Source organism: Corythoichthys intestinalis, chromosome 22, assembly GCF_030265065.1.
Source record: "Corythoichthys intestinalis isolate RoL2023-P3 chromosome 22, ASM3026506v1, whole genome shotgun sequence".
In the NCBI taxonomy this organism is placed as follows: Eukaryota; Metazoa; Chordata; class Actinopteri; order Syngnathiformes; family Syngnathidae; genus Corythoichthys; species Corythoichthys intestinalis.
In genome coordinates this window covers 29,167,409-29,184,530 of record NC_080416.1, presented here as the reverse complement: position 1 = coordinate 29,184,530, position 17,122 = coordinate 29,167,409, and the positions used below count along the sequence as shown (strand labels likewise).

The 17,122-nt window shown below is 38.7% G+C and overlaps 1 protein-coding gene across 1 annotated transcript in view; it reads left to right on the top strand.

Moving 5' to 3' along the window:
- Positions 1–10,326, top strand: part of fkbp9 (FKBP prolyl isomerase 9) — a 39,220-nt gene extending 28,894 nt beyond the window's left edge. Inside the window, exons 8-9 of the mRNA XM_057828184.1 lie at positions 3,443–3,606; positions 9,367–10,326. Coding sequence (XP_057684167.1) covers positions 3,443–3,606; positions 9,367–9,546 — 344 coding nt within the window. The 3' untranslated portion in view covers positions 9,547–10,326. The remainder of the gene's footprint in view (positions 1–3,442; positions 3,607–9,366) is intronic.
- The last annotated feature ends 6,796 nt before the right edge of the window (positions 10,327–17,122 follow it).

The following is a 17,122-nucleotide window of genomic DNA, read 5'->3' as shown; positions in this document are numbered from 1 at the left end:
TATTATGGAAGAGCAAGTACGACAACCTCGACAATGTCTCGTAAAGACATTATAAAGATTGCCAAATGGCAAGGTCAGCGATTGCATAAAAAAAAATGGAAGAACCACCGACACAAGCATGTGTGTGTTCGGAAGCGAATGGCCACCCGAATTGGTGACACAGTTGGCCAAAAACTGCCAGCTTTTTTTCACTTCATGTCGGATTTTTTGGTTGGTGCACTTTATCATTTATTTTGTACATGTGTTTGCTGTGAGTCTGTGACCTTTTTACATTTTACACTTCAAGTATATGAAGAATAAATCACAGGTTTGGTGTCAAAAGAGTTGTTTTGATGTTTAATTTTCAACGACAGTTTACACATTTGATACATCATCACTGATTGAGAGTGCCTCGGTGCTTTTATGATAACGTGTTTACCATCAAGGCTTCCAACGCAGTTTGGGAAGTTCCATAACCGCCAGAAATCGGCTATGGCTTCCCACTGGCTGGTTGTAGGACACGGCAAAGAAATCGGACAAAACGCTGGACAACGCAGCTTGCTGGCTTCCACCCCCCGATGATAGAATTCTTAATGTGACTGCCAGTCTCTGTGCGGCATCAACAGTTGGACAGAACACCTCCGCAACCGTCTTATGCGTCGCCTGCACCTCAACATTTGTTGTTCAATGTTGATGAGCTGAAAATCCACATTTCAAGCGTTCCATTTCCGTTGCCATTGTTATCTAACTGGAAGAAAACTCAAGGAATTTGACAAGTCCCCCAAAACCGCACAAACACAAAGCAAAACCCCTCTAGTGGCTTAGCGGTGAATTTCAGAGCGCTGCGTTTCCTTGACGCAGAACTTCGAATGCTCGTTGATGATGTCGGGTCAACTCCGTTGCTCCTCGGTCACCGCAACGCAGAAGCATAAATTAGGCTTAAGACTTCATGATTTAAATTCATGCGTGCCACGGTTCCCTTGCTTAAACCAGCACATTTCCAGGCCTGTTTTAAGTTTGCCAATGGCCAATTGGATGATCCATAGGAGTCATGCGAGAAAGTCATGTAGTCATATGAGATCAAAATGGAACTTTTTGGTCTTAATTTGACTCATAGTGTTTGAAGGAAGAAGAAAAATGAGTACCATCCCAAGAACACCATCCCTACTGTGAAACATGGGGGTGTAGCATTATGGTTTTGCTGTGATTTTCTGCACATGGGACTAAACGATTGCACTGTATTAAGGAGAGAATGACCGACATGCAATCAAGCTTCTCCAACACACATCTATATAAAAATTGAAAAAAATGTTAGTGAAAAAAAAAACATTTCAATATAACATTGAAAAAAGTATTTTCAAAAATATTGACAAGTAGTTCAGTTCAATTTTTTCCAAGATCAATCATTCGACCCAATAAAGTTTTTTCTTTTTTTTGCGAAGTCAATAAAGTTTCCTCTTGAACAGGTCATGGAGCTTTGTCACACACGTCACACAGCCTATTCTTCCACCGTTTGCTCGCTGCTGTCACTTCTACTCGCCGAGACACCGGCTCATCTGAGGAAAACAACGAAAAATACGGCTCATCCTCTTCCTTGAGTTGATGAAATAATGCATTAGCTTGCGCTAAATTTAGGTTTCAATTCATTCCACACGTTTCAAAGACGCTCGCTCAATCCAACCGGCCGTTGCTCGCTTCGCATGCCTTCCTTTGGTTAGATGGCGCCTCACTCGGCAATTTATAAAAATTGTTCACATAAGGTTCATCCTTCTTGACCTCACTATGGTTCCTGGGATATGTAGTCTTTAGCGCTGCTTTCGGTTTTGAAAAAGGACAAGAAATGATGGAAATATGTAGATAAACACATGGTCAATGCAGTGTTTTAATGCTTATTTATGAGTGCAATAAAACTATATAACTCAAATGACATTATCTCCCGTTTTACTTGGTCGATTGACTTCAATTAAAAACTGGTGTGGACATCAATTTCCGCACTTTCAAAAAAGAGCAACCAGCGTCACGTAGGTGACGTAATTACAGCGTGACGAGGCTTCAAAGAGGATATGTGTAAACGCGTCGCTGCTGACACGTTCGGTGTTAAAGGGTTGAGTACTTTATCGATAACGATAAATGACGATAAATTCGCTAACCGGACTGTTATATAATTTGAAAATCTGAATCAATTTTTGAAATACAAACTAACAGTTTCTCGTTGATTTATTTACCAGCTTTCAATTTCACATATTTAACAAATGTAGTGTAAACATTAAGTGTATAAAAATATCTTGTAAACAATAAGCATTCAAGTATGAACATTTATAACGGCTCATATAACTTGAACAATGTGCAACATTGTTAATATTGCGTTGGCCATTGTGCAAAAATGTCATTGTAACACAAGAGAGACTTGAACTTCAGAGGACCGAGTATCAGACAAATTCTTGTCCATGGCTGCGGTGACATGATTACTCAACACAAGTGTTTAATTCAAGGTTTCAAGTATTTTTCCTAGATCATTTACTGAAATGTCCGCACGCACACATGCACACACCTCGATCCCCCCCGACCCCACATACACACTAAGTTATAACATACTGCTCTAATGCCATTGAAACATTTACGATTTTATGATGGCAGTAATGACATAGAATAAAGCAAGCACATACAGAAAAATAGCTGTGGCCAATAAACGGTCATATTATAGGCTACACTGTTGGATTATACTTTATGCTGAACAGAAATAACACAACATACTGATCGCTAGATGCAGTCCTTGCCCAATGCACTCATTAGGTTAAAGTTCAGCCACTTCGACAAGATTAACGCCGCTGTCGGTGGTGGCGACTTCACGTCCCACGTTGAGAGCATTTGTTTTGGGGTCTGAGCAGTCATTTCACCCGTGTGATCGTCCGAAATATAGGCTGTATCCAGCACCCGGGGTGCGCAGCTCCCACTTGTTGCCTTTGATATGGACCGTGAAACTGATTTAGTGTTCCACGGTTCTTCATCATTCTCAAATCCAAAATACAACTGACGTCGAGTTCTTTCTCTGCACCAACATTAACACACAAGTGCATCGACTAATGCTATACTCGAAATGCCTGTGGCCTGGCTACCAGTAGCTGTTTCACTATTAGTATTTTACTTCATCACGTTCACTTGTAGCGTTAGCATACTAGTTGATAGCATGGGCTTGTTTGTTTGATTTCCTGATAGTCATGTGAGGTCACACGTAAGGACACTGGCTGTACTTAAAGGGGAATGAGAATAGCCAAACAACACATACCAAAGCGGGCTGAAAAAGACTTTGTTTCATTGAAACAATGAATTTGTATGGAGCGTAAAAATCAATGAGATCCCGATTCATTTTTATTTAACTCTAACACTACTGGGGAAAGTGAAATACTGTATGTCTGGCGACACCCATGCTACTTAGCTAAAATAAATGTAAACCTGTTTCTAGTCGACGAGGTTCCTGGCAGTGCGGTTCTGGTGTTCGACATCGAGTTGATGGACATGGAGGACGGCCTTCCTGAAGGCTACATGTTCATCTGGAACCAGGAGGTGAGCGGCGACCTCTTCACCGAGATGGACAGCGACAAGAATGAGCAGGTGGAACATACTGAGGTACGTAGCTTAAAGGGTACCAAGGATAGAAAGACGTGTAGTTCTTAAAAGATAAATGTTAATATGATATTAAAACCCCTCTTAATGTTTTCTTAGTGTTACAAATACACAATCAAAATAGATATGCAAAATACACATAACACTTAGTTTGGTAAATATAAAATGGTAAAAAATGATAAAACTTTGGTCTAAGTCTAAACTTTTTAGCAACTCGTTTAGCTCAACAAATACACTGGATGGCAATATTTGGTCACAATATACAAACTATGATGCTGGGAGCCATTATTAGAAGTCTTAGCTTCTCAACATACAATTGAACATAAGTGTCATATACCGTATTTTTCGGACTATTAGTCGCAGTTTTTTTTCATAGTTTGGCTGGGGGTGCGACTTATACTCTGGAGCGACTTATGTGTGAAATTATTTACACATTATTATATCATTTCACATGTTATTTTGGTGTTTTGGAGTGACACTGATGGTTTGGTAAACTTGTTAGCATGTTCTTTATGCTATAGTTATCTGACTAACTCTTAATAGCTATGTTACGTTAACATACCGGCCATGTTCGCATTTCGTTGTACACTTATTCAGCATGTTGTTCTCGATTGTATTTTAAAATGCCTTTCAAGATGACGTATCTGTTCTATGTGTTCGATTTTATCAAGTAAATTTCCCCCAAAAATGCGACTTATACTCCAGTTCGACTTATATATGTTTTTTTTCTCTTCGTTGGGCATTTTATGGCTGGTGCGACTTATACTCAAGTGTGACTTATAGTCCGAAAAATATGGTCGTGAAAATACAACAAAAATAATATTCATATCGCTAAAAAAATAATTTTCACAAAAAGAAAAGTGCTTCAATCTGTATTAATGAGGCCCTATTATCACACAGTTAAACAACAGTGCAAAAAGAACTGACATTTACAAATACCCAGTCAAAATAGATATGCAAAATACACATAAAATTTACTTTGGTAAATATAAAATGTTAAAAAAATTATAAAACTTCGGTCAAACTTTAAACATTTTAGCGACTCGTTTAATTCAACAAATACATTGGATGGGAATACTAGTATTTAGTCATGAAAGGCTAAGGCTGATTATTTGCTGTTGTTGAATTAACTGACATTGCACCTGAGAGTAATGAAGGCCAATACATGATTAAGGCGCGCCCTAGTTCGCATCACCTGGTCGCCACTGTGTTTGGGATATGTTGACTGGAAGATACCACGAGGCAGGCCCATGTCTAAGCATCAACGAAGGAATTATGGACATTAAAGGACAATGGACAAGACTGGTGACTCACGGCAGAAATGCCGACAACATCTTAATCCTGCCTGTTTGGGAATGGGTCGGAAGCTGAGGATCCAGAAGAAAGAAGAGAGCGCATATTTTACTGTGTGCTGCGTATGCTTTACTATGTGCTATGCTGTATTATCATATATCAATGAGTAAGTGTCTGATTATTGTATGTACATTGTTTAGAGATGACCAGGCTAGGAGGCTACCGTTCCAAGCGGAAGGTAAGAGGGGAATTTTTTCCTGGCTTCAAGAACAGCAAATATATACTCCCAAATAATAATCAAAATGATATTAGAAGTGCAGGTTTTCGCCCCCCTCTGGCATCTCACCCTTGGTAATTAGGCATTTTAATAAATAAATAAGAAATAAAGAGTTGAATAGAAGGCCAACACCAATCGACCTTGGTGATTAGGCATTTTGGTAATGATTAATAGGCCAAATACCAAGGGGGTTTTGTAGTGCTTGTGACACGAAAAAGCATGTTTATTTCATAATACACGTGGTATTTTATGCTCCTGAATGATATGGACCGCTTGGATGTGTGTGGAAGCGATCGCTATATTTATTTAGTTTTTTGAATCCCGCGCCAGGAAAATGAGTGACTTCCGGCTTCGGTCTCGCATTGAGGAGGAGGGCGCTGTGACGTGTACGGTAGAAGACGTCCTCTTCACGCTACAGTGTACTGTTGTGTATGAGGACGAAGGATTCAGCTGATTTTGCGGATTAATACTTTTATTTTTTGCATCACGCCAGCCAAACGGCTGCAGAAAAATCATTCTGTATGCGGGAGAGGCGTATGCGCCTTTTTGGAGTTTCAAAAGGTTCCCATTCACCGTGGATATTTACTGTGGGACCATTGGACTTACAAGGAAGTGAGTAAACATCTTGTTTTGTATTATGTCAAATACGAATACAGTGATTACAAAGTAAACACTATAAAATTCCTTTAAATAAAGGACTACTTACGTTTGATCATTGATAGGCATGTAAAAAGCTATCCTCACGCTCATTAGCAGTTAGCTGTTAGCACGTTAGCTACACAACAATTCCAGCCACCCTCCTCCAGGGAACGAACTGTAAATTGCTCTCCGCCGGGCGGTTTGCCGATCCGCAAAGAAACTCGACAACCGGGTCGTCATGTCAAATAATCCAGGCTAGTTATGTGTGATTTTCCACTTCGAAGACTTTGAAACATCCCTCGGTTCGGGTTAGCATGTCGGCTAGCTGTCACTCCTTCTGGTCTGTTTACATTCTCCGAAGCCGGGAAAGGGAAATGACATATGTCCGATTTAGGTGTCATAAAATATCGTTCGGCAGGTGTGACAGTAAAGGTAAAGTCGACTGTTTTGACCATTATGGAGTAATTTTGCCATGTCGTCTTGAATAAATGGATTTTTATTATTTTATATTCCATTTAGCACAAGTTATTTGTCATGACCATGCCATTTATTTAGCAATTGGGGAAAGTACTTGGGTAAAAAGAATATCCTGTAAAAATATTGAAGTAAAGAGACAGAAACAATGACATTTTGCCGCTCTCTTCGTTGCGTTTTCCTCATTGTGAATAGTTCCCCCTCGACGGGCTGACTGGTCCTTCTCAAGCCATTTATATAGCTATTGGGGAAAAATACTTGGATAAAAAGAATATCCTGTAAAAATATTGGGAGTAGAGAGACTGAAACAATGACATTTTGCAGCTCTTTTCGTCTCGTTTTCCTCGTTCTGAACAATTCCCCCTCAATGGGCTGAATAGTAAAACCGATGAGCCTAGTCTACCGCTGACGTCATCCACCTGTTGGGGACGCTAAAGCCCTATAATTGTAGGCGTGGCTAACCGGCAGATTAAAAGACTAATTTCTCGTCATCTGCGCTTTGCTAAATTGTTGTATATGGTCGAATCGTCTCAAAATATGATTCTAATTCACATAATAATGCCATTTAAGACTTTTTTTCTGGTGTCGTATGCTCTTTAAGTTCCATGTACGAAGCCATAAGGCAATAGCTTGCTTGCACGTACAAGCTGATGTGAATTCTATATATGGGGATATTTATGTACGAAGCCATAAGGCAATAGCTTGCTTGCACGTACTGGCTGATATGAATTCTATATATGGGCATGTTTATCAAAAGAATAAGTTTGAAGGCCTCAGTTTGACTAGTTGGAACCAGTTTGTTGCTTGATTTAGGGAAGTGTTTTGAAGAAGTATGCAAACAAAGTTACAAAGTGCGAGACTTCTTCTTGATAGAAGAAGAATTCCTGGAAGAACAAGACCCAACCAATGAGAGAAAGAAAAGATCATGTATCCATGCATCGTCATCATTATGTCTATATAAACCATGTACTTGTTCTGGGTATTGTCTCTCAGCCGCAGTGTTCCTTTGCATTTGATCAGCTGAGAACCCAGACGTCTGTAATACTTTTAATTGGGAGAATTAAATCTACCTCTGCTAATCTGGTCTGATTGATTCCTGGTCTCTTCTGCGACAGAACGAATGCGCAAAATTGTTAGGTGCGAGAAGGTAAAGGTATAGTATAACTAATTGGATTAATGTTAATTGGAGTCAGATAGGGTAAAACAATTGCTGAAAACTGGTATGTATATTCGTTAACCTAACAGTCACAATATACAAACTATGATGCTGAGAGCCATTATTAGGTGTATTAGCTTCTCAACATACAATTGAACATAAGGGACGATGAACTCGTACTGGAGAAGAAAAGTAAACTACGGGGTCAGTCAAGGAACAAAACGCACTTATTGGCTTGATCTGTAATTATTTTAATCCTCGCCATTGACACCTTGTTGCGTATTTAAATCACTACATTACATCGTTAAAGAGTGGCACTGTGGAAGTACGGTCAATGTGGCCATGTGACGTCACACACACTATATATATACATATATATATATTAGGGCTGTCAAAATTATCGCGTTAACGGGCGTTAATTAATTTTTTTAATTAATCACGTTAAAATATTTGACGCAATTAACGCACCCGCTGGCATATTGCCTCAAACATTACAATGAGGCCGTTTATGGACATTAAGAGTGAAGAGAATGCCATCGGCCGCTTGGGGGCAGCGCCGTTCCATACTCATGTTATGTCTTCTAAACGTGAGAGAATTAGTAGTTGTAAGACGTTTATGCTGTATTCACAATGCAATGCAAATTGCTATTTGTGCTCCACACATATTTCGGTAAGTTTTCTTTCTTTTAGTGGCAATTATGTGTCTCTTGTTTTATTTTGGGTAAGATATGTACAGGTACAGTGGGGAGAAGAAGTATTTTATACACTGCCAATGGGTTTTGGCAGTGTATCAAATACTTGTTCTCCCCACTGTATATGTTATACAGTAAAGGCGAGTGGACACAGGCGCGCCGTTTATTGGCATAAGCTTCTCCTTCACAACAAACATAAGTATTGTTTAGTGAAAGCACAACAAAAATAATATTCCTATCTCTCCAAAAAAAAAAAAAAGTTCTCAAAAAGAAAAGCACTTCAGTCTGTAGTAATGAGGCCCTATTCTGACACACAGTTAAACAACAATGCTAAATAAACTGGCATTCATATCAATTTAGCTATGCAAAATACACGTAAAACTTTTCACTCTATTTTTATTATTGTTATTTTTATTCTTATTATTATATTAACTCTACTTTTGATTGAAAATTTTACAAATTTTATTAAAACGAAAACATGAAGAGGGTTTTTAATATAAAATTACTATAACTTGTAACTATAACATTTATCGTTTAAGAACTACAAGTCTTTCTATCCGTGGATCACTTTAACAGAAAGAATGTTAATAATGCCATTTGTGGATTTATTGTTACAATAAACAAATACAGTACTGATGTACAGTATGTTGTATGTATATATCCGTCGTGTGTCTTATCTTTCCATTCCAACAATAATTTGCATAAAAATATGGCATATTTTAGAGATGGTTTGAATTGCGATTAATTGCGATTAATTACAATTAATTAATTTTTAAGCTGTAATTAACTCGATTAAAAATTTTAATCGTTTGACAGCCCTAATATATATATATATAGTCGGGAGAACTAGTATTAGATACACTGAAAGAGGAAAGTCAATTACATGCAATGACACTTTACGGCCACCAGGGGGGGGCCTGACCCCCCCCCCCCCCCCCCTTAAAATCCGCTTATGGTTTACCCATGTTGACAATTACAGGCCTCTCTAATCTTTTCAAGTAGGAGAACTTGCACAATTGGTGACTAAATACTTATTTGCCCCACTGTAGTTTCACAGCAGTTAATAATTGTGTTTTATAATCTTGTATAAAATATTTATTCACTATTTATCTTTAAGAACTATGTGTTTTTCTATCGAAGAACTATGTGTTTTTCTATCTGTGGTTTCCTAAAAAAATCTTTCACTTTCAAGTAACCTTTTCACATCGACTGATCGCACTGTCGTCTCGCAGTTCAGCGACTACATCCTACGCCAAGTGAGTGAAGGCAGAGGCCGCCTGGCGCCCGGTTTCGACCCGCAACGCATCATCGACAACATGTTTAACAACCAGGACCGCGACAGCAACGGCAAGATCACCGCCGCGGAGTTCAGGCTCAAAGCCGATGAAGCCGCCTCGCACGACGAGCTATGACGGGACTCAAATCGGGAGATGAGAGGGGAGGTGAAGGGTTTTGGGGAGGGTAGAAGTTCTTTTGTTTTTTTAAAAGACTGGCAGAATGCTCAAGTGAGCCATATGAGATTTTACATCAGGGTGAGGAAGTTTTCTTTTTGGGCAGTATTTTGAATCTACTAAAGGTCATACTAAATTGATGAAAATAATCTCCAACTGTTAGCTTTAGATTTAGTGTTTATTTGTACAAAAAGTGCTGCAGTGTATGACAACCAAGCCACCAGTTACATCCTTTCTTGACCGCATTTCTACCTGAATTACAGGGTAATCGACACTTAGCCCAACCACAGATGTCATGGGTACTTGCGAAGAACAAAACAACCCCGAACGCAAGTATTCCTTAACTTTATGATACGAATTGACGTCATTCCGATAAAAGTTCAGTTGGAAGTGAGTGAGTTTGTGTCAGGGAAAAAAAACAAGATAAACACTCCATTCAGCGAAGTCATTAAAGTCATCAAGACTTTTGTTGTTTTCTGTTTATCTTATCAGTTTGACTACATGTGTGTACAGATGACAATAGGAAAGTATATGGTTGTTTTATGGGGTGTTACATTCCGAGTCGGTTGAAGGATTCCACCCTCAACCAACAAACACATTTCGTGCAATGACTGATAACTTGTGTGTTTCTTGAACTTTAAATAAAAACAAACAACAGATGAGAAAAAAAAACAAGTCCCAAGAGTGCTGTTGACGAGAGCATGCTGATAAATTTGCTCAAATCTGGCATGTGTATTACTGTTCGTATTCTGAAATCTAACCACAGCATAATTTTTTTTTTTTTTTTCACTTACACCGTGAAGGAACCTGTGTTTTCACTGCAAATTTCTAATTTTTAAAAATCAGATTATTTTTCTTTTAAATCTAGTCAAATCATTTTCTCCATCTTGTTTTGAGTGTTAAAGACTAGTTAACAGATAAATGTGTCAAATTATTCCACTTACGAGTGTACACTTCTGGGCAAAAGTATTGGCACCCCTGCAATTCTGTCAGATAATGCTCAATTTCTCGCAGAAAATGATTGCAATTACAAATGCTTTGGTATAGGGGTGTGACAAAATATCGAAATGGTGATATATCGTGATACTTTGTATCCCAAAAGGTTATCGATATGCTCCTGCCAAGAATCGAGATATCGTTTTCAAAAGGTGTCAATGTTTTAAAAAATAAAAATAAAGGAACCAACAAGTTGTTATCAAAATCTTCCACCATGATAAAACCCCCAGCAAAAAGTATGCAATCACCAGTCTCGGACGAGCACTCACTCAGACATTTTATGATGCAGAACAAACTCCGATAAAAATCTTGAAAAAATAAGGAATTCGTTCGAAAGTGCGACTCTTTAGCATTCAGAAACAGTAAAAGGAATGAAAAAACGTGGGTGGTCAGTAAATGTTAATTTTATAGAGCAAGTGCAGGGAAATATATATGGAATCACTCCATTCTGGGGAAAAAAATATGAATCATGAGAAACAAACAAAGAAATAACAAAACACATCTCTAGTATTTAGTAGCACCATGTTTAGTATCATATTTTCAATTGAAGGGATAAGAAAGTTGTCTAAAATTTCAATGTAAACTCGTGCATTTATTGAAGATTTAACCACAGCCATCTCCCCACTGCCTTTGCCTGACATGAGCCCCATATCATCAAGGACTGAGGGAATTTTGATGTCTTCTCCAGGCAATCATCTTTGTAAAGCTCACTGGAAAGGCACCAAACAAAAGTTCCAGCAGCATCTCCTTGTCAAGAATCTGCATTGGACAAGGTGATGATGCTGGAACTTTTGTTTGGTGGAACAAAAGTTCCAGCATCATCACCTTGTCAAGAGTCAAGAACCTGCATTGGACAAGGTGATGTTTGGTGCTGTTCCAGTGAGACCTTAAATGGCCCAAAATGACCTAATTGCCTGGCATTGACTGCCACTGACAGCCATAGACGTTCAATCCGTTTGAACTGGGAGGGTGGCAGCGAATGAACTAATTCATTCAGTTCAAACGGATTGAACGTCTACTAGTGATAAACTAATTCCAATTCACACTAGAAGCTTGTTTTTCTGTTAATTAGTTGCTTGTAGAATATCCTGGAATGATTTCCTGACCAATGTATCGATAATCGTTGTATCGTCATTAGAGGTGTGCAAAATTTCCGATTCTTAGATTATTCGCGATTCGGCCGTGGAAGATTCGAGAACGATTCACAAACATCCAAATTCCGATTATTGAAATATGCCAAGTAAAGCGGAAGTACAACACACTCAGCGCGCCGCGCAGTCTTCGGAACGGAACGGAGCGGGAGTAGCTAAACATTATGCTTCTCATTAACCGGCCCCTCGGGTAATGCCAACGCTCAACTCACGGCTCTAGCTCAACTCATGCCACGAGATAAAAAAACACAACAACATACCTGACTGCTGCCGAAAAGCTGCTACAAGTACAGCTAAGCTACATAATGTTACGGTAGATATCATTTATATAGGACTAGATGGATTATAGACTCGGTAGCGGTAGCAGCACATCTGCAAAAAGCTAGATGCGGGCGTTAGTAAACGGCCGCCATCTTAAAGCAGTAAACTTCCCTGCAATGCTGTTGTAGCGAACCTTCCAAGCAAACCTAATTAACTTTTTATCTAAAATACTCCTAAATCGGTAAAATATTGACTTGAATCTATCTTTAAAATAGTTTTAAAACTTTCACATGTCGAAAGTAGACAAAAGGGAAATTATGGAATAACGGGAGCAATTTTAACAACTTTAACGGTTGATTCACAACATTAAATTAATTGAATGTAGTTTAAAGCTGCTGATACAGAATGGGGACTGGAGTTTTTTTATTTAATGTTATTTTTGTATATTTGTTTACTGCTATATGTTAACTTGATACTGAAATAGGAGTGGTTTAGCCTGAGAGTATTTTTGAACAATTTTGGAACTAATGTACAAAACTTTATTTAAAAAAATAAATAAATAAATAAATAAAAAAGGAAGGGGGGTGCATCAATAATCGTTTTATAATCGAATCGGAGCCTCTGAATCGTAATCGAATCGTTAGGTGCCCAAAGATTCCCAGCTCTAATCGTCATATCGTCAGATCATCCTTATTGTGAGCTTTGTTTCGCAAATCGTATCGTATCGTGAGGTACCAAGAGGTTCCCACTCCTACTTTGGTTGTAATTTCTTCATTTATTTTGCTTGCAATGAAAAAAACACAAAAGACAATGAAAAAAAATCATTATAATTTTACACAAAACTCCCAAAATGGGCCGGACAAAAGTATTGGCACCCTCAGCCTAATGCTTGGTAGCACAACCTTTAGACAAAATAACTGCAAACAACCGCTTCCAGTATCCATCAGTGAGTTTCTTACAATGCTCTGCTGGAATTTTAGACCATTTTTCTTTGGCCAACTGCTCCAGGTCTCTGAGATTTGAAGGGTGCCTTCTCCAAACTGCCATTTTCAGATCTCTCCACACATGTTCTATGGGATTCAGTTGCTGGTAACTTTAGAAGTCTCCTGTGCTTTCTCTCAAATCATTTTCTATTGCTTTTTGAAATGTGTTCTGGGTCATTGCCCTGCTGGAAGACCCATGACCTCTGAGGGAGACCCAGCTTTCTCACACTGGGCCCTACATTATGCTGCAAAGGCCTTGTTTTTTTCCTGTAAACCCTATGTTGATGCCTTTTCCCAAAAAGCTGTACTTTTGTCTCATCTGACCAAACATTCTTCCAAAATGTTTTTGGCTTTCTCAGGTAAGTTTTGGCAAACTCCAGCCTGGCTTTTTTATGTCGCTGGGACAGAAGTGGGGTCTCCCTGGGTATCCTAACATAGAGCCCCTTTTCATTCAGGCGCTGACAGAAAGTACGGGTTGACACTGTTGTACCCTCAGACTGCAGGACAGCTTGAACTTGTTCGGATGTTAGTCTTTATCTACCATCCGCACAGTCTTTCGTTAAAATCTCTCCTCAATTTTTCTTTTTCGTCCACATCTAGGGAGATTAGCCAAAGTGCCATGTAGGCCTGAACGATATTGGATATATTGCAATATCATATTGCGATATCAAAAATATATATGTATATATATATATTTTTTTTTTAAAGAAATTTTTACTTGATGACTTCAATAGCTGTTTGGAAAAACTTTGGATGACTCATCATGACCACAGTGTACAGTATTCCATCGTTTTTTGCGGTTAATAGGGAGCAGAACCCGTCGCGATAAGTGATAAACCGCGAAGTAGCGCATCCCCCCCATTTTTGTGTGTGTGTGTGTGCACTGGAAAGAGATACATATAGGACATGTTTTTTCTCACTTTTTTCCCCCAAAGTATGATAATTTATACATATATCTATATATATAGATATATATATATTAATACAGTGCCTTGCAAAAGTATTCGGCCCCCTTGAACCTTGCAACCTTTCGCCACATTTCTGGCTTCAAACATAAAGATATAAAATTTTAATTTTTTGTCAAGAATCAACAAGTGGGACACAATCGTGAAGTGGAACAAAATTTATTGGATAATTTAAACTTTTTTAACAAATAAAAAACTGAAAAGTGGGGCGTGCAATATTATTCGGCCCCCTTGCGTTAATACTTTGTAGCGCCACCTATTGCTCCAATTACAGCTGCAAGTCGCTTGGGGTATGTTTCTATCAGTTTTGCACATCGAGAGACTGACATTCTTGCCCATTCTTCCTTGCAAAACAGCTCGAGCTCAGTGAGGTTGGATTAGAGCTGGGAATCTTTGGGCACCTAACGATTCGATTACGATTACGATTCAGATGGTCCGATTCGATTCTAAAACGATTATTGATGCACCCCCCCACCCCTTTTTTTTTTTTTTTTTTTAATATTTTGTACATTTGTTCCAAAATTGTTCAAAAATACTCTCAGGCTAAACCAAACTACTATTTCAGTATCAAGTTAACATATAGCAGTAAACAAATATACAAAATTAACAGTAAATAAAAAACTCCAGTCCCCATTCTGTATCAGCAGCTTTAAACTACATTCAATTAATTTAATGGTGTGAATCAACCGTTAAAGTTGTTAAAATTGCTCTCGTTAATCCATAATTTCCCTTTTGTCAACTTTCGACATGTGAAAGTTTTAAAACTATTTTAAAGATAGATTCAAGTCAATATTTTACCGATTTAGGAGTATTTTAGATAAAAAGTTAATTAGGTTTGCTTGGAAGGTTCGCTACAACAGCCTTGCAGAGAAGTGTACTGCTTTAAGATGGCGGCCGTTTACTACGTCTGCATCTAGCTTTTTGTAGATGTGCTGCAAACGCTACCGCTACCGTAGTGCATCTAGTCTTATATAAATGATATCTACCGTAACATTATGTGGATGACGTACTTTTGTAGCAGCTTCAGGTATGTTGTTGTGTTTTTTTATCTCGTGGCATGAGTTGAGCTAGAGCCGTGAGTTGAGCATTGGCATTACCCGAGGGGCCGGGTAATGAGAAGCATGATGTTTAGCTACTCTCGCTCCGTTGCTCATTGACCGCGCGGCGCGCTGAGTGTGTTGTACGTCCGCTTTACTTGGCATATTTCAATAATCGGAATTTGGATGTTTGTGAATCGTTTTCGAATCTTCCACGGCCGAATCGCGAATAATCTAAGAATCGGAAATTTTGCACACCTCTAGGTTGGATGGAGAGTGTTTGTGAACAGGAGAGTGTTTGTGAACAGCAGTCTTCAGCTCTTTCCACAGATTCTCGATTGGATTCAGGTCTGGACTTTGACTTGGCCATTCTAACACCTGGATACATTTATTTTTGAACCATTCCATTGTAGATTTGGCTTTATGTTTTGGATCAATGTCCTGTTGGAAGATAAATCTCCGTCCCAGTTTCAGGTCTTGTGCAGATACCAACAGGTTTTCTTCCAGAATGTTCCTGTATTTGGCTGCATCCATCTTCCCGTCAATTTTAACCATCTTCCCTGTCCCTGCTGAAGAAAAGCAGGCCCAAACCATGATGCTGCCACCACCATGTTTGACAGTGGGGATGGTGTGTTCTTATGTACTGTATGTTGAATGTATATATTTGTCCGAGTTTTATTCATTTTTTTCTTAATGCATTGCCAAAATGTATATGATCGGGAAAAATTATCGGGAATGATTGGAATTGAATCGGGAGCAAAAAAAAAGCAATGGGATCGGCAGATACTGTAAAACGATCGGGATCGGATCGGGAGCAAAAAAACATGATCGGAACATCCCTACTAGCTATTTCTTATTTCAAGAAATCAGGTGAGTAAAATTTACTTGAAGCACCGGCAGATAATTTCACTTATTTCTGGTAGATTAATACTGAAAACAAGAGAATTTAATTAGTTTTAAGGAGGAGCGTTTTTGCAGTGTTGAATCTTCTGTTAGCTCCTTAATCCTCAAGGTTCCATGAGTGTTTGTTTTTGCGAAAGGACTGCAATGATAATGACATGTCAAAAGCCCAACACTTTATTGCCCAAAGTTCCTGACTGTTGAGCCTAAATCTCAGCGCGCCGGGTCAAGTTACGCCCTTCTTATCTTCAGCAGAGATGTAGTAGCTAAATTCTCAGTCCCATGATAACAGTAGGAAACTGAAGGAGAGGTTTGTCTTTTTGTTGATTGGTCAGCTCACCCTGATAGGAGGATGGAAGTTGAACCGCCAGCTGCCAGATGCTGTCTCCCCCTGCGACTGCAGTTGCCCAATAAAATTGACCCTTGGCCGAGGTGGCTGTGTAAACAATGGCCCCTTGACCTCACCAGCATCGAGTGAAATGCAGGGGTAGAAGTGGCTAGAATTTCTTGGGGGAACTCCCTTGACATAAAGGTCGCCGCGGAGCCAGTTTCCGTTTTGTGGGGGTAGGGGGCAAACCCCCTAAAACCACAGAAATGCAAAGAAAAGTGCTTTTGGCAGTTATAACACAATATAACAGACATAGGCAGAGTTTGACTTTTTGTACATGTTGATGACCCAGAAACGCAGTGTCAGCAATAAAATTAACTTACAAGAATATTTATAATAATACGTTGACAAGGAGTGTTTTTTGTTTCCCATCATTCTTGAGGGGAATTCTAAATCCGGCTGCTTAGGCATTGCTTTTCGCCAAGATCGTCAACCATTGAATATGGTATGCCCGCCGCTTTCGTGCCAATGTAGTTACCCCAGTCAAAAATTGTATACCCTGGGCAGAGCCTTATGGAGGTAGATTTGTGTCTTTATTGTTCAATCCCCAAAAAGTTGCTTCAATAAAAACAAAAAAGTTGCTTCAATCAAAATATATCTTTTCAATTAAAAAAAAAAAAAAAGTCGCTTCAATCAAAAAAAAAAAAAGTGAATGCAAAAATAAATTTGAAACTCAAAAGAATGCATGTGAAACTTTTTTGATTGAAGTAATGTTGATTTGTGTTTGGGCCACATTTTGACTAAGATGTTTTTGTCTAATTCAATTAAAAAATAAGTTGTTAAAAAAATACACATTTTCAAAAAGAAAAATCACTTCAATCAAAAAAAGAAAAATTTCAATAATAAAAAACGTTTT